The sequence below is a fragment of the Triturus cristatus genome, chromosome 11 (genome assembly GCF_964204655.1).
Source record: "Triturus cristatus chromosome 11, aTriCri1.1, whole genome shotgun sequence".
NCBI lineage: Eukaryota > Metazoa > Chordata > Amphibia > Caudata > Salamandridae > Triturus > Triturus cristatus.
In genome coordinates this window covers 62,225,609-62,244,087 of record NC_140594.1, presented here as the reverse complement: position 1 = coordinate 62,244,087, position 18,479 = coordinate 62,225,609, and the positions used below count along the sequence as shown (strand labels likewise).

Here is an 18,479-nt window from a genome sequence, read left to right as displayed (position 1 = left end):
CACAACGCCCACCATGGGAACCTTCTTAGGACTGGGATCGGAAAACACGTCTTCAATGAGGTACCCTGGGACACAATGGAGGGGACGAGGGTTGGGCTCGAGTAGGTACTGGGTGCAATCTGATGCAAAATGACTACAGGAGACCTATGCAGATGTATTGACCAGTTGCAAAGCTGGCACTCTGGTGTCTGCACACAAGTACAGAGCCATTTCTGGGGCTAGCACAGGTTAGCACATCAATATTCAAAGTCAAATGAAAGATTTAAATTACTCTCGGAAAACTCTGAATGTATTAATTGTGTTTACTGATCCCTGAAGTAGAATTTACAACAAACACATTTTGAAGCAAACTTACTCAGGGATGAGGGTAAAGGGGTTGGGATTCAGTTACCACATGAAATTATTCTTTTCATTGGTCAGTCATATTTTAAGCAGCAATACTTACAGCTTCAATCTGGACCAAACTTATTACAAAAATAATAAAAAAGTTGAATGAATATTCCAAGTAAATGTACCTATTGCAGACATTTTTCAATCTCCCATGTAATGTTTGCAGTTCTTTTCGACAACAGGAAAGGATGGGAAAGTACGTGTGGTATGTCTGGCTCTGCGAGGGATCATAAGTCGTGGCCTTCGCTACAGGGTGCGCAAGAGAGGTGGAGGTGCCTTAAGATGATGGATCGAAGAAAAAAATGTAAAACCTATATTTATGTCATGGAGCCAAGAGTGCCAAGTTATAAATGAGTCCATTTAGGGGTTATTTAACAATAAAAGTTATAACCGTTGATCTTTTATTTCCCTTGTTGGGCACTGGAAGCCAAGCAAGTCACCTAATGCGAGAGACTCCAGGTAAACACAAACAGAGGACTTAACTCACCTCACATAGGCCAGTGATCAAACGTACCCTGAGCTCCCTGAAACAAGTTGTGTACTAGTAAGATGGATGACTAGAGCTCCCTCCCAACCTTATCCGCTTTGTCATCTGAAAAGGATGTAGCGGTTAACAGATTGAGAACCTTTCCTCCAGTGGCCTGCTCAGTGAAAAAAAGCCACTCAGTTATGTGGTAGTCTTTCCCAGTCACCCCGACTCATGTTATCAAATTAAGTGACTCTTATGGTCATCTCTGAAATACTCAATGGTGATGGGTGCGTACCCTTAGGAGTAGTTACCTGATTCCGAGACACGTCACCAGCGGGCACCATTTGAGAGCTTGCAAAGGCAATCATACAACGGCAGCCATTTTTGTAAAACAGCAGCCACAGGCAATCACACAACGGCAGCCATTTTTGTAAAGCAGCTGCCACAGGCAATCGCACAACGGCAGCCATTTTTGTGAAGCAGCTGCCACACACACACATGGTCTCTTCAGGCACACCGACACAGACGTTTTTTTAATGCAGGAGAAACTTTGATATAAAAGTTATAAATATATGTACACATACACACAAACACACATTTAAGGGCCATGTAGCGGGTAACTGCGTATTATAGTCCTATAATGCAATGGAGGCGTTCTAGTGACAAGACAGAAGGACCTGTCCTATCTTTCACCAACCACAACGCCGCAGCCTTCTGCTGACCTGGTCATATTTTTTGTGTGATCAATTGTGAGTCCAGCCCTGCACGCTTGCTTTTGTCTGTAAGACTTTAGTGCAGGCATAACAAGAATGTCCTTATCAGAGCAGACTTAACGGTATCCCTCAATTATCTTGTGATATTTTTCATCTGCCTTCCTGAAAGGCTGTTACCCTTGCTGACAAAATGTGACACCCGGTTCCTAATACAGAGAAGGAATCTTGTGAGGGTCCACACAAGGATAATAACCTGTCTCATATCGGTCACCGCTCTCTACTTGAGATCAGGTCTCTAGTTCACTCATGCCTTTTGAAACTTTCAAGCCCCCAGACTTTTTTATGCTTCTGCACTGAAACAGAGTTTCACCAATCTAGGTCATTGTGAATGGAAAAGATACATCCACGTTGTGCCCTGCAATACCCTCCTGGATACTTTCATTGAGTCATGTGTTAATGCTATTTTTTACATACACACACACACACACACATACATACATACTACATACATACACACACACGCTTTTGTCTCACAGGGGTGGCCTTGCAAAACAAGAGGCCTTTTTGCAAAGAAAGGAAGGTTAAAATTCTTAAGGGACAGTGGTGTTGTCTGTGTGGGAAGGGGGAATTGAAGAGCACGCGTCACTTCCTGCGACGCAAGGCCATGTTTTGTGTTTGGTCTCTAGGTCCCCTCTCCGTGGAAACCTGTTTTTATGCAGGACCAGGCTGCTTAGAGGACCACTGAGGAGTGGCAACAACACCTGATGGCCTCTGATGAGAATCCTGGGCAAACTGTACTTTTGTGTTTTTGTTTTCTCACAGCACAAACTTCTACACAACGTTTTCGACAGACAAATGCACAATGGCTTATTTGTTTTGTAATCTATCCTTCATAGAAAGCCAACGTCTGCATAATTCTGGTGATGAGGCGCGCTCCTTGCCTTCAAACCCTCAGATTCCTGGGTGTTTTCGATTCGCTGTTCAGCGTCTATGTCCTCTGTGGATCATACTGTAGTGTCTTTTAGCTTCTCCCTTCCAGTTCACTCACATGGAGCAAAGCCTCACGACAAGGTCGATGGATGACGGAGCCTTGTTTCTTCATTTTCAAACAGAAATCTCATAGGTGGTCCCTCCAACCCCAGACACCTTTTTGACACTGGGGTGTCTGGAAGGACTGGTCCCGGGCCCCTGGGAACTGGACGTGGACCCCAGGCGGCTGTCTGTCCGCGATAGTCCCTTTGGCTGCCCGTTAATCTTACCATGGGGGGTCTTTGTCTGCAAGTCTTCCCTGCAACAAAAAGAGAAAGAAAACCTGAATTAATTCTGGTTCCACATGTGGCTGCAGTACAGGGCAAGAACTGTGGGGTTTTCTGAAAGGCTGGCACACATGCAAGTTCAGCGGTGCTAGTGTCCAGTCACACTTCAGACTAAGGCCCTGTCCTACTGGCATTCTGCATCTACAACCAGGCTGGAAAATGTCATGCAGCTTCATGCATGCCAATTCAACTCTGGAGTTACATTGTGAGTGCCATCTGGCTCAGAAGGGCAACAGCTGAGTCTATGACAAGTCCCTCCCTACGTGTCAATGATTCAGATATAATCAAGGGCCAGAAAAATAAGGATATTAGAGGTGGTCAGGGCCATGCGTTTTGAGGGACTGCGCTAAGCACCAGGCATGACACGAGGAAGGTACAGCGGCTGCTACTTCTACGAGAAACCGATACTGCCAAGTGTAAAAGTGCATTTCCTTCAGCTAGTTATAAAATATTGCACTTTGGGTTGAATTGGTAATTAATTGTGGCAGTACTGTCATACAAATCAATTTTATAAAATTGATGGTGGCCACTTACCCTGGTGTACTACAAGAATACTGTGTTGGGTTACAAAACATTGTAGCAAAATATTGACTATAAAATATTGCCAAGGGTACATATATAAGCAAGTAAAGGTTCACTATATGTAACTAGTTCACAATATATATATATATATGTAGCTGTGGAGTTAAGAATAGCAAATCTTCACATACCTTCCCAATATTTTGGGAGTCAATATTTTGGCTACCATATTTCTGTTGCATTACATTTATACCCACGACATTCTGGCACACAACCCTCACGTGGGAGAACTTCCTTGCAAATAAAAGGCTTATTCTGAGGAGGCTCTGAAAATGTAGCTGCTTCTAAACTTGCTCCTAAACTTCGCTAAAGAGAACAAATAGAGCGCAAAACATCTCAAGAGCAGCAGTGAAGCGTATATACGCGTTATTCCTACGTCAACAACCAGAATAGCAGGATGCATTGAGACTCGATTGTGTACTACTCCAAGGACTGCATGCAACTGTGATGGAGCACGTGAACTGCAAACTAGGACTATAATGATCAAAAGGCCTCAGGAAACCAGAAAGGGCTAGAGAAACCAAAACTCACTTAAGAGAACTTAAAGGGCAGTTTGAAGGAGTCACACGGATTATGTCTTTTGAATTCTGTAAACGTGTTTTAGTAAAATTGACCCGTTTAGACCCAGATGAGACAGCTTACACCACACTTGTGGTTGTATCAACCACTGCACTTGAAGGTCATCTGTATGTAGGGTGTTTGGGATGCAGACAAGGCTAGACTGGTTGTTAAATGGAACCAAATAGTAGGGTTTCCCTTCTCTACGTCCATAGGGTCTAGTTACGCTCGGCAGTCGAACGATGACACAAAGTTAAAAAGGCTAAGGTAGGCGACTGGCATGTAACTATGTGACCGATCCACCCTGGTGGAGATTGTATTTGACTTCAGTGTGACCACTGAGAGTTTTCAGAACTGCCTCCTGGGCAGAAGGCTTCATGTACAGTTATTGTCACTTTAACTGCATGACGTCAGCACCAGAAAGAGTGAGTCAGTTTTAAGCGAAGAATGATTATGAATATTTTACAGTCCATATGAAGAAGGGGTAAAACATCAAACCACAAATGCCTCCACGGATAAGAAATGCATGTTAAAAGCTGCGCGTCAGAGTGCAAGATTCAGAAAGGACAAAGACTTCACACAGCTTCAGAATGTAGATCTGAGGCAGGCCTTCAGAGAAGGACAGCTGTAAATACTATTCTTTTTATGCCTTAAGGTTAGGCTGTGTCCGAATATATGGAGTAAAAATGTGGGCAAACTAGCGCAGAGATCACTTCTCTAGGGAAATGTATACCTGTATGTTGTGTAGACCATGTTTTTTGTCATGCATTGGCTAAGAGAGCACATGTCTGCAGAGAGTGAGCCAGGAGTTGCTGCAGGTTGTGTGCATTTGCTGAGACTGGCGATGATGTAGGTCCCTGATTGGCTTGCGTGTGTGTCTGCATGTGTTACATGCCAATCTTTGAGTGACTATTCATCCTTGGATCATATTGATGTTCAAGGACAGAGCTGGGGGAACCTCTGCTCAGATGCCTACAGGGGCACTAGGGTTCAGCACAGCGGTATGCATCAGTTGTCCAGGAGCCATCAATGTGCATAGCCTGTTTCCATCTTTCCTCTGTAGCGACAGGTAGCGCTGGGGGCAGAAAGGTCGATAGATGAAATCCTGATCCCATGACACCCTTGTAGTTCAGCAAGTGGACAGCCCAGGTCGGGTCACCGCTAGGAATATCAACCTATAGACCAGAAGGCTGGGCGGGGCCCAGAACCATAGCTAGCAATCTGCCAAGTCTCTCAAACAAAGTTAAGCATATTATTTGTTTTCCCTTAAACACAGCACTATTTCCTATAAGGGAAATGGGCTGCATTTAAGAAAAAAGCTTACTTTATTTGAAGGCAATCACAGATATGGCGGTCTGCTGACTATCAGGTCAAAACACAAAATAATCAACAGATTGAACGAACATGTAACGTTCCTGACAAGTGTTGAAAAAGGTTTTCATCCTAGGCCGAAAACCTTCACCCACCAAAAGGTGGAATGCTTCATCATAGGGTTCCTCCTCACACCACGACAAAGTTAAAATTAGGAGGAGCTCTTTGGAAGTTTTGAATTGCTCCTAGGTGAGTAGGATGCATGGGTGCGTGGAGTAATAGTACTTCTGATTTATATATAGGCCACATATTTCCTTGCCTCAGCATCAAATAGTACTCCTAACTTCCAAACGCAAGCAGCATCAACACACTCACTGTGAATTCTTTTTTGGAGCCTTGGTACTAGGCATAGAGCATCCTGACCTTTATAGCCTCAGTAGTTTACAAACGATGAAGGATGCAGAAGAGTTTTATAGTGTCCGCTCCTGCCTCCTGTAGGCCAGGGCAGGGGTAATCTCATAGGACTGACTGCCATTCAGATTAGTAAAGTTTGTTTCCTCACTGCTACCTCATTGACTATGGACAGGGCAACACTGAATGTCGCCACTTTGGATGCAACAATCACTCCCGCCCACCAAGAAAAAAACATTCAGTAAGGGTCATGCTTGTTTCCATGATCTGTGCTGGAACACTACGGGCTCCATCAAATGGGGACTTTGGACCCAAAATCTACAGCATAATAAACTAGCCCTGCTGTTAGTCCCCCAAAAGTCATGTTTTGAGCACTCGGCAGGGTCTACTCTAACATTAGCCATGGTTTAGCCATCTTGGTAGCAGAAGGAGCCATACCTTTGGGGCCCCATTGACTGTGCCTCCACCATCTCCATTGTGTTCAGGAACGTAACAGCCTTTGTACCCCCATAGGATGGTGACCTCGGCATGGTTGTGGGGGACGGTGGGACCTGGTGGCCCGGGGACTTGTAGGAGCCATTGCTCAGCCTGGCCTGCAGAGCCTGGTGAGTCTGTACATTGTTATTGGCCAGGTCAGCCTGTAGGGAAGTTGTGGAAGTCCTTGGTGCCCTTGACATGGAGCTGGCGAGCGATGACACCGAGGACTGGAGAATAGGGTTCCTTGTGCTAAAGTTACTGGCGGAAATCAGATTGTCCCGCGAGCCATATCTCACACCTGGGCCACGTTGGTTCTCGGCCAGCATGCTGGCCTGCTGAAGGCTATAGGTGCTTGGCGTGTCATAGACACCTGAGTCCGCGAACACCGACTCTGCGTGGCAGTGTAGCAGCTTTTCCCGCTCTTCCATCTCCTTCCGTTCCTGGATAGATGCCATGATGCTCTTGGAGAGATTGTCGTAGCGCACAGGAGAGGGGTCCCTGTGGTGTGGGGAAAGCCTCCCCAGCACAGGGCTGAAGCTTGGCCCTGGTTGGCGCTGCATCTCACTGCCACGCATATGGCACATTTTAGCTGACATGTAGGGTGAGTGATATCCGACTGAACCCGCTCCTGTGTGGGCAATGCACTTCCCTGCTGAGGGCGACATGGAATTCAACAAGCTGTCATAGGACAGACTTCCGTTTCTGTTTGACAAGGTGCTAGGGGAGAAGATGCTTTTGTAAGGCGAGGCAGCGCCGTCTGACTTCATGACATGCAGTGGTGCCTTCTCTGCCGCCGCTCTCTTGCTCTCCGACTTTAGGCTCAGGGACCTGGAGTTGACGGCGAAGGGGTCGAACTGAAGTGGAGGAGCCTGGTAGCTCTTGTGTATGGAGTTCTTCCGGTAGTCTGGCATGTCCAGGTTGGGTTCAGACTGGAAGTCGTGGTTCCTACAGGTGTCCTCTATACGCACCCCGTCCTTGGTTCCCTCCTGCATGGCCATCTGCGGAGAAAATGGAAAGCCAGATCAATTAACCAAGAAAAGACAGAAACAGACACTCGCAGCTCATTAAGACCATCGTCCCCTTCAGCCTGCTCATGGTCCTCCGTGATTTCACACCCCATTCCCTTGTGTGCCTGCACCGTGGCATATATGGAAAATGTTACTTACCCTGTAAGCATTTGTTCATGGCATGTAGAGCTACATTTAGTGGGAGTTGTTTCAAAAGCTCTTCTCTCAGCTACAAGATGCTGCATGCAATGACCCCTCCACCAGTAGCCGTTCTCTGTACTCTCTCCTCTGCTGGGATCTGCTCTATGAATAGAAGCCATCTCTTTCTAACAGCTGATTCAAGTACCCATTCCTTGTACATTGTGGAGTACATCTGCCTTAGGCTCAAACCTGCTCCATGCTTCGAACACTTCTGCAGGTAGCTCTTCTAGGTACTCTCCCCTCTTTTAGGGAGCTACTTTGCAGGTAGCTCTTCTAGGTACTCTCCCCTCTTTTAGGAGCTACTCCATACATTGCACTCCTGCAGATATTTGCTCTATGTGCACTTTCCTCCGCTGGGGGCATCCCCACCCTTCCTGCTGGGAGCTGTTCTACGTAATGAACCCTTCTACTGCTGGTATCTGTCCTAAAACCTTTCCCTCTTTTGGGGAGTCATTCTTGTGCCCCCACATTTCCTGCTGGGAACGGTCCTATGTAACAAACCCTTCTCCAGCTGGTAGTCATTCTATGTAACTGCCCATCTGCTGGGAAAGTGGAGGTTGGTGGGGGAGGGAATTTCATGCACCTGCCCTGTTGGTAACACATGTTCCTTGCTCCTCCCTCCTCTGTGGCATCTGTTAGATGCACCCCTCTGTTGGAGCCATATACCCCTCTTCTCCTTGGAGCAGTTTTAGGCATTGGCACACTCCACTGGAATCCTTTTTAGACAACCTCCCCTTGAACTGATATATTTCTCATACACTCCTTGCTCTTGTGACCTATTCAATACACATCTGCTCTGCTGGGGACGTGGTGTGGGGGTGATAATATACCCACTTACTCTGCTTGGAGTCTTACAATGCACCCACATTCTCTTCCAGGAGTGGGTCTGTGCATCCACCACTGTTCCACACATCACCCCTCTCCTGGAAGTTGTTCCCTGAACCCGCCGCTCTATTGCCACATGTCCCTTCATCCAATACCTCGTCTGGGGTTAAAGGGTGCTCAAGGCACCCACACCTTCTGCAGCCTGTGGTTTTATACATCCACACCATCTGCTGAGGATGGGCAGTTGCTAATGAACCCACCGTTCTTCTGCACCTGCTCATTTCCCTCTGTGGGGACTTGGGGGTCCGTGGGGGATGTACATGCACCGCCGCTTCTGCTGATCGCAGTGCTATACAGCTCCACTTTGATGGCGGTTGGGCCTTCCCCTCTGCCAGCAGCAGATTAATGCACACACCCTTTTTTGGTTGGTAGCAGACCCATACAGGACACCCTCTAGTGGGCATTGTGCTGTAATGCACCTCTTTTGCTGGGCGTGGTTTCAAGAACCCACCCACTCTTATAGCAGCCTTGCACTGATTTTTTAGCAGTGTCAGAGCCCAGAAGATGGAATTCTTGACCAGCACTTACCTCTGGCTCAGGCAGACTGCGTGTAATCGTGGTCCGATTAAAGTCCCAGCGAAAGTCCCAGCCTGTGGCATGCTCCTGTCTCAGAGTTTTTTGAAGTTGGTATACTAGGCTAATAATAGTCCACTTTGACCTTCATGAGGGCTGATGTCTTTCTTGGAGAACGCTTAGACTTCGTTTTCATCTTTCATCTCTATTCATGCTCCCCTAATTTGTGTAGCAACCAGTGGCGGCTTGCCGAGGGTGTGTTGTGGGGCGGCGGAGGGGCAGGGTGGTGGTTAGTAAACTCCGGCATACGACAGAAGGGAGTTAAGTAAATAAATAAATAAAACAATTTACATTGCGCGTGCTGCAACGCCAACTCTGCGATGCAGCGCGCAATGTACATTATTTTTATTTACTTAACTCCCTTCGGCCATATGCCGGAGTTTACTACCCCCTGCCCATACCCTCCCCGGCCCACCGCCCCGCAGCACACCCTCGGCGATCGGCCACTGGTTGCAACCTGATATAAATGACTGTTCTTTAATCTCTGGGTTTGGACCTTCAATTCATTTATCTTGTCAGTGTATCGCTATTTGATTTGCTGTTGTTGCTTCCACCACTTTAGGTCTCTGAAAGATGAAATATTGGGCGTGGCCTGCACTAGCCGGGAGATTTTTAGTTAAGTTCCGTGGGTCAAGCTGGTGCAGTGTGAGCACACATTAAAGTCTTAATTACACACTCTGACCTCAACCCCCTCTCCAAGATCTTACATCGTGAACATCTTTCTGCTGGGTGTGTTTTTATGCACAGAACCCTTGTGATTGAAACTGCTCCATGGACCCAACCCCCTTTCTGAGATATGTCCCACAGTCCCACGCACCACAGTCCCATCTGCTGGATTCTGCCCCATGTATACCGATTCCCTCTGATCGAAGCTGCTCCATGTACACCCCCCCCACCCAGAGTCGCTGGAAGCGGTCGCATGTATTCCCATCCCCTCTGCTGGAAGCTGTTGCATGTATACCCTTTCAGTCTGCTGGAAGCTGCTGTATGTATACCCATCGCCTCTGCTGGAAGCTGTCGCATGTATACCCATCCAGTCTGCTGGAAGTTGTTGTATGTATACCCATCTCCTCGGCTGGAAGCTGTCGCATGTATACCCTTCCAGTCTGCTGGAAGCTGTTGTATGTATACTCATCCCTTCGGCTGCAAGTAGGAGGAGAACAGATTTCAAGGTGTAGTTTTTTTTATTCTGTCTTCCCTCAGCGAACTGATGGTGGCACACGGCATAGCAAACTGTCCCAAATAGAATCCACCGATATGTGGAACCTTGACATTATTATGTCAAGCTTCCATGAGCCCACACCGCGAGAATCTTTACTTACAGAACACTAAATGGCTCCTTCCTTTTCAAATGCAATAACATGTAAACAGCAAAGATCAAATCTCATCATGTAAAACATGCGCCTACCGGAAAATGCATGTTTACAATACAACCAAATAAGAAATTTAAACACATAAAATATATACACAAAAAGTCAAAGAACTTACTGTAACCACACAGTGGCTCTTATAAAATTGAAAATAGAAACTAAATTACCTAATTCCAATATGACAATGCACTAGAAAAAACACATGAAGAAATACATCACTCTCTAAAACGCAATGGTACATTCACCACTTTACCTCCACGCCTCAACCCAGATCCTTGGTTCATAGGTTCTAGACACGGATTGAGATCACAGGAATTTTCCTCTTTCCTGTTGAACACTCTCCTGTTCACTCCCTTCTCAAATGTACTCACTCTCACGTCCTTGCCTGTCCCCGCTGCCTCCTCCGGCAATCAGGAAAACCACTAAATCCTTCGGTGAATGCCACGCCATAGAGTAAAGGCTAAAAGACCTCGAGCGGTAACTCCAAGTGCGTGATCTTCCTAAAATGGCCGCCACACAGGAGCGGGTGATGACGTGAAACGGAAGCAGCCACAAGCTTATATGTTCACGTTAAAATCTGCATTCCAAAGATGTGTTGCACAACAGAGCGTCCAGCCGGCTTCACAACCACACATTGTTTTTTTTTTTAAAACCTCATTTTGCCCTTGCTGAACAACAACCATGGTGGTTGGCTCTGTGTGCCGCAATAAATCAATGCCACTCTTAATTGCTGTGTAGGTGTTGAACTCCCCTCCTGGCTGCGAAGACTATCCGCTTATTCAAACATCCCTTCAGCTGGAAGTAGTCGCTTGTATGCCCATCCCCTCTGCTGGAAGCTGTCGCATGTATTCCCATCCCCTCTGCTGGAAGCTATCGCATGTATTCCCAGCCCTCTGCTGGAAGCGGTCGCATGTATTCCCATCCCCTCTGCTGGAAGCTGTCGCATGTATTCCCATCCCCTCTGCTGGAAGCGGTCGCATGTATTCCCATCCCCTCTGCTGGAAGCGGTCGCATGTATTCCCATCCCCTCTGCTGGAAGCGGTCGCATGTATTCCCATCCCCTCTGCTGGAAGCGGTCGCATGTATTCCCATCCCCTCTGCTGGAAGCAGTCGCATGTATTCCCATCCCCTCTGCTGGAAGCAGTCGCATGTATTCCCATCCCCTCTGCTGGACGTTGTCGCATGTATTCCCATCCCCTCTGCTGGACGCTGCCGCTTGTATTCCCATCCCCTCTGCTGGAAGCGGTCGCATGTATTCCCATCCCCTCTGCTGGAAGTGGTTGCATGTATTCCCATCCCCTCTGCTGGAAGCGGTCGCATGTATTCCCATCCCCTCTGCTGGACGCGGTCGCTTGTATTCCCATCCCCTCTGCTGGACGCTGTCGCATGTATTCCCATCCCCTCTGCTGGAAGCTGTCGCATGTATGCCCATCCCCTCTGCTGGACGCTGTCGCATGTATTCCCATCCCCTCTGCTGGACGCTGTCGCATGTATTCCCTTCCCCTCTGCTGGACGCTGTCGCATGTATTCCCTTCCCCTCTGCTGGAAGCTGTCGCATGTATACCCACCCCCTCTGCTGGTAGCTGCCCCATGTATACCCACCCCCTCTGCTGGAAGCTGCCCCATGTATACCCATTCCCTGTGCTGGAAGCTGTTGCTTGTATACCCATCCTTTCTACTGGTAGCTGTTGCATGCATACCCTATCTCTCCTGTTGGGCTCCGTCCTGTGTAACCATCCCCTCACTCTTGGCTGTCCCATATACTCATCACCCTCTGTTGGGAGCCCCTTCCTGTTTCCATACCCTTTCTGGGAGTAGTCCCATGTATCCAACTTCTCTTCTGGGACATGTACTAATCACCCCAGCTGGGAGATTTCTGTGTGCCTATCCCTTCTTGAAGGGGTACTTCAATGCACTCACTCCTTCAGCTGAGAGATGCTACTTGCACCGTATCGAGGGCAGTCTCCTGCATATACACAGTTGTACACACACACACACACACACTGTTGGGGCGTTCTTTAGGAATTCCCTGTCCATTTTTAGGGGAGGCTTTTCACAGCAGAGCTGTCAAACAGGCTTAATCCTAACAATATAGCTAGGGCTTTTGTTCTGCTCCTTTAACCATCGACTTTTTTCGATCACACTCTTTCCTCCATTGATTTGAGACTTGGTCAATTACTTCTTGGCTCGGGCAGTGGAGTATTCATTGTTTAACATACTAGGATGACCATATTTTTGAAAAACAAAAACCGGGGCATTCCACAAACATAAAGGTAGGACTACAATTTAGCAACCACTGAGTGGCACTGCATAACTTCATTGAGAGCGCTCAAAATAGAAAACCCAGATAGTGTGGCACCAGGGGCGCCATCAACCTGCTGCTTTAGCAGCCACAGCGGGGTGGGGTTTTTGATGGGCTTCTTCTGTCTGCAAATTGCCAGTCAAAGCTCATAATTAGCGCAAAAGGGTGGAAAGGTTAATGAGTGAAGGATGGATGAATAGCTGGATGGATGGATGTGCGAGTGAAAGGGTGGATGGGTAGGTGGATGGATGCCTTGATGAATGAGTGAAAGGATGGATGTAAAAATAGATGAATGAAAGGGAAGAAGGATGGATGATTGGATGGATGTGTGAAGGGTGAATTGATGAGTGAAAGGATGGATGGATGACAGTGGAAAAATGCATGGATGACAGTGAAAATATGGATGGATGACTGAGTGAAAGGATGGAAGAATGACTGACTAGGTGAAAGGGTGGCTGATAAGTGAAAGCGTAAATGGATGGTAGATGAGTGGATGGAGTGAAAGGCTGGATGAATGGACAGGTTGAAAGGATGGACGAGTGAAAGGATTGACGGGTGAAAGGATGGATAAATGAAAAGAAGGAAGACTAGATGGATGGAAGGGTGAATGGATGAGTAAGTGGATGAATTAGTAAAAAGATGGATGGGTGGAAGGATGTTTGAGTGAAATGGTGGCTGGATAGAAGCATGGGTGAATGAGTTAAGATGGAAGACGGGAAGGAGGATGGATGAGTGAAAAGATGAATGGATGGATGAGTGAAGAGGTGGGTGGATAGATGATAACAGAAAGGATGGATGATGCATAAGGGAGACAAAAGATGGATCAATGAGGAAAAGGGTAAATGGATGGATTAATGAGTGGATGAATGAGTGAAACTGGATGGATGAGTGAAAAGGAGGGTAGATGAGTGGAAGGGTGAATGGATGGATAAATGAGTGAAAGGGTGGATGAATGACTAGAAGGGTGGGCCAAAGGGTAGATGGATGAGTGAAAGGATGGATGGCTGAGTGAAATGGTGGATGGATAGAGGAGTAAAAAGGAGGATGGATGCATAGAATAAAAGAATGGTTGAGTGAAAGGGAGGATGGATGTGCCAAAGGATGGATGACTGAAAGGGTGAATGGATGAAAGGGGGCGACTATATGAAAGGATGGATGTTTGATGACTAGGTTTGAAGATACACGGATAGGTTTGGATATGGATGGGAGGGCGGATGGATGGAAAGGTGACAGACTGAATGTTGGATGAATGACTGAATGGATGATGGAATGTAATGGCGATTATCAGCAGGTGGGTGGGAGGATGAAAAGATGAATGGATTGATGCTTAGATGAAAGAGACGAGCAAGGTCTTCTTGGTGCCAAAAAAGCTTTCGCTCAAAGTGCAGGGTATTTAAATTTGCTGGCTACTCCCTGTAAGGAGAATTAACTGCAATGTTTAAACAAAGTATTATCTTTGCTAGTTAAATTGCTTTCTGCTTTTTTGCTTCTACTTAATTCTGCACTGACACACATGAAAACGTGCATCCCTCTGCGTTCTTTTGACGCTCTCTGGAAACTGGGACAGGCTAAGTTTATTTAAATTTACCAGGACAGACATAAAAAAAAACAGCATTGTTCCGGCATATTCGAGACGCCCGGTCAACCTCACCTAATGCTACTGACTGAGTATATACTTCTGGCCTCCACTTGAGTTCTTGAATTGCATTGCATGAGATACTAATTTACAACAACAACCCTCTCTATTCACTCCTACTGGCTCTCCTCCAGAGTGTCCTCCTCTAATAAGGTAATGCTGCATGCAGTAGCAAATTAAACCCAGACCTATTGGCTTTGTTAATGCTCGTCAGTGTTCCTGTAATCAATTTCCTTTACAAACCGTAACCCGCAGTGGGATTTAGAAACTTTTTAAGTGCCCAAACATGGTATTTTTGTATATATTATCCAATATTGCCATGTGTGGCATTGCAACCATAAAAGAATGTACTGTTTTAAGCTAAAGTTGGCGGTATCTCACCCAACCAAACAGCTAATCCGTATCCTAAAACTCGGCATCATTCTTGCAATATAAGGGAGTAGTGGTAGACTTGTCGTTATGGAAAATGACAACAGGTTCGAGCTGCGACTGAGTCAGTCATTTATCCGGTACAGCCGGACACCCAGCGGAAGCTTCCCCACACCTTCCCACTTTTCTGAGGCTCTCTTGAGATATGTTGAGATCTCCACTTGCCTCGGTTTGTAACTTGAGGTGATCATGAGGTCCTGCCAAGCAGGACTAGAAAAGCTTCAAAGAAGAATAAGGGTAGAAATGTAATAGGTTTGTGAGGTGCAAAGAGGAAATGCAGTGACTGCAACAGGACTGCATTTCAATCTGAGCATGGAGGCCAAACATACACATTTTGGAGGTCTGGACACCTGCCCACCCCACCCCCATTCACTTGTCAGAGGTACTAGCGTGAAAGTGGTCTACTTGAAGCAATCAAAACCAAACCTTAGAAAATTAACAATAAATGACAGTTTGCTCTAGTGCACCCCAAAGATGTAATCCGCTCCTGGTAATTAAATAATAGGTTTTATAATAACCCATCTCAATTTTTCAACCCTAGGAAGGTGAAATTGGAATTAATTCTGTTGGATTTGAATCGGTAACTCTTAAGAGTCCTGTACCCCACTCCCACGCTTGCTTAATGCCAACGAGCCGTCCTTTCAGCAAGAAAAGGGAATGATCAACATTAACGTATGTCTAATTTTGAAAAATACTGTAGAAGAAAAAGATTAGACCCCAATGTTCCTAATGGCAAGATTGTACTTGAAAAGATATAACCCCAAGAGATCATTTAAATTAAATGGGGTTTACTTCCAGACAATCGAATCATTTGAGAACTGTTGTTTAAGATTTAGGGGGCACGGGTTGGGATGCCCAGGCCAGTAAGATTGTTCATATTTTTTATGAACACTAGTTATGTTTTTGTTGGATTTGAGGGGGGAATAAAGGCTGGAGGGCATTGGTCTACCATCTGCATCTGTAGAGACTTATAGAGCAAGATGGGTGCCCTACATGGGGCTGATATTTGGGTTTGCACTAAATACACTCTTTGTCCTTCCTCGAAGAGACGTTTGAGGAGCAATAACCTTCTTAAGTCTGCTCCATTTCACTTACTACAGTTGGAATTGGGTGGAAGCGCGGTCTCCCATAGTATCTCTTCCAGGCAATTATTTTTTGGGGCAAAGTTGTGGATTCATTCTAATACTTTACTCCATCGGCATGGATGAGTGAATTGTTGAAATGTGGTAATGCCCTCCAGCTTTCTTGGGCAGCCCCTGTCTGCAAGACCACACAGATAAATGATAGATTTGGGGAAAATATGTTCATCAAAGACCTGAACCCTATGTCCAAGACATTACTAGTTCCAAGTTATCTATGTTTTAAATCCATGCAGGGATACAAGTTATACTCAATTACTGCTCTATGATATGTGATGTTATCAATGATGTCATTAGAGATGTCATCAGTGAGGTCATAGACAATATCATGAGTGATATCATATGTGAGATCATAAGCACTGCATGGGGGTGCAAGTTATAGTTAGCGCTGCTAACTCTAACTGGAGAATTTCTGTGTTTATTTTAGTTCAAAGTGTTAATGTTGTCACTGACAAATTCACCTAACTATAACGTTGCTTTAACCATTGTTTATTTCAGTGGTTTTTAAAAAAAATTTTTTTTTAAAGAAACGGATCCTTGATCACTCCCAACTTTATCACACCCAACGTTACTATAACCTGAGGTTTTTTCAGTGATATATATATATATATATATACATATATCTATATAGGTTTCATGTTCCATCTTGGTACCTAAAACAGTAAAACGTATGTCAAAATGGTCACATAAAACAGAAAGTAATTGCTATTGTAATATAGGGCAGAACATTTCTTCTTTTATACACTTTTTATGTAAATATGAGTAAATATTGAATTAAACCATTTTTGATTACATCGGAGGTAAAATTGAGAAAGGGGGCACTACATTTGTGTAAAATTATGTTCATTCCCTATAAACAATTCTGCAAGGCAAATTATGTTGCAGGGCATGGTCTTGTAGAAAGGAAATTCTGTTAATTTAACAGTGAAATAATTGTCTATTGTGTAGCTTTTATAGGATCAAAAAGAGATGAATTAGGTTAGTGCACTTATTTAGCACGCATTTTATGATCATGCAATTTTATGATTTCTTTTACGTGAGAAGGAAAATGTTAGTTACCCTTTAAGCATCTGTTTGTAGCTTATAGTGCTGTACATTCACATGCTTTGCATACTCCTGCCATCTAGTGTTGGGTTTAGATGTTACAACTTGTTTATGTTCAAAGAAGCTGAGTCACGAGACGTTGTGTGACACCTCCCCTAGCCCACAATGTGCTTGGGCGCTAACTCAACCCAATTTTCTGATCAGTGGGTGAAGTTGAATCGTACAGCAAGGGTAATATGATGCGCCCCGTACACTGTAAATTGGTAAACAGTGTGCAATAGAGAAAACATGTTATCACTGCCAGCTTCTGGGGAGGAGGGTGGGCGCATGTCAATCTACAGTACAACATACTACGAACAAATGCTTACAGTGAAAGCAGCATTTTCCTTGCTACACCAAGGGTTTATCAACAAACCGCACAACAACATTGCAATCAACATGGAATGTGTGGCACGACCGATTGCTGCAACAGACCCCCAGATTACGTTGGTAACTGCGCTAAATTGACACGGTGACGCTTGTCGGCATTTTTCAAAGTTCTGCATTTTGCCCCGCTGCAATTATCATTCAGATTTGTATATATGATGTGTTTATATAGTGGCAACCCATCTAAGACAGAGTAGAGCACTGCACAGGGCCAAAGGCTAAGGAGCACTCATGGAACACTGTGAGGCGGGCGCGCAACACCCATTGGACTCAAAGGGCTTCAGCCCCACCCCCCGCCCCCGTGTGTGGCAGCCCGGGACGAGACAGTGAGACAGCTTTCCGGGCACACACACAGCCACACCTGAGCAATTCACAGGTCTTTAAAAGACCATTTGCATGTTAATGAGGTCTTGCTGTTGTTTCACCCCTTCTAAGAGCCCCTGCTGCTCCACTCTGCCTATTGCTTAAAGATTCAGCCCCCCCCCGAAATTTTTTCTTAGCCCCCCCCGAAATTTGGCTCTAGTTGTGAGAGGTACCCAAGTGGTCCAGTTTGCTTCTTCTTCTTTGGGATACCAACTTATCAAGCCCATTTCCAAGGAGCGCTCTGGTGTCTATGGGAAGAAAGAGAAGTGCACGCATGGTGTGTGTGTGTGTGGGGGGGGGGGGGTTCAATATAATAAGAGTCCCACCTGCTCGGGATGATAATGGACTTTAGGGTTGCTGGCGAAACCTGGTCGATATTTGTACATCGCTGGGGTGGTAGGATTGTTCCTCTTGGGAGAGAGTCCACTTTCTGAAATAGACAAAGAAGCAATAAAAAGATTTAATTCAGTGATGTCCACAGGGTGGTAAACAACTGTACACAAAGGAGCAGTAACGCTACCATGTCATCTGATGGTTGCTACTCGTAGGAAGACAGCGCTGAACCATAACCCTTGTGACCCCAAACTCGGCCATCAAAGTTCAGCAAAAATTAGTTACTATTCCAGTTGTACTTCGGCTCCTTTGGGAACATTGGCTAAAGGAAGCTTTCTATAGCATTGATACATCTAGAATTCTTCCAGGTAAGTGACAGACCAACTAAGATTGCTATCAGAGAGGGCAGCAACATACCAAGTGTGTGTGCGCTGTGGGAGGGGCTGACGGCGCGCACAGCAGCATGTGTAGGTTGCTTCTTGGCCCAACCTCTTTCTCCCGCTCCATTGCCCCACATTCAGCTTCCTCACCGCCCCTTCCCACCCCA

At 45.8% G+C, this 18,479-nt stretch overlaps 1 protein-coding gene across 2 annotated transcripts in view; it reads right to left on the bottom strand.

The window, feature by feature from the left end:
- Positions 1-284: 284 nt before the first annotated feature.
- ZDHHC8 (zDHHC palmitoyltransferase 8) overlaps positions 285-18,479 on the bottom strand; it is a 218,277-nt gene continuing 200,082 nt past the window's right edge. For both annotated transcript variants that reach the window (XM_085636173.1, XM_085636174.1), the window contains exons 9-11: positions 17,926-18,029; positions 6,186-7,222; positions 285-2,860 (exon numbers count right to left, since the gene is read on the bottom strand). In XM_085636173.1, coding sequence (XP_085492299.1) covers positions 2,677-2,860; positions 6,186-7,222; positions 17,926-18,029 — 1,325 coding nt within the window. In that variant the 3' untranslated portion in view covers positions 285-2,676. The remainder of the gene's footprint in view (positions 2,861-6,185; positions 7,223-17,925; positions 18,030-18,479) is intronic.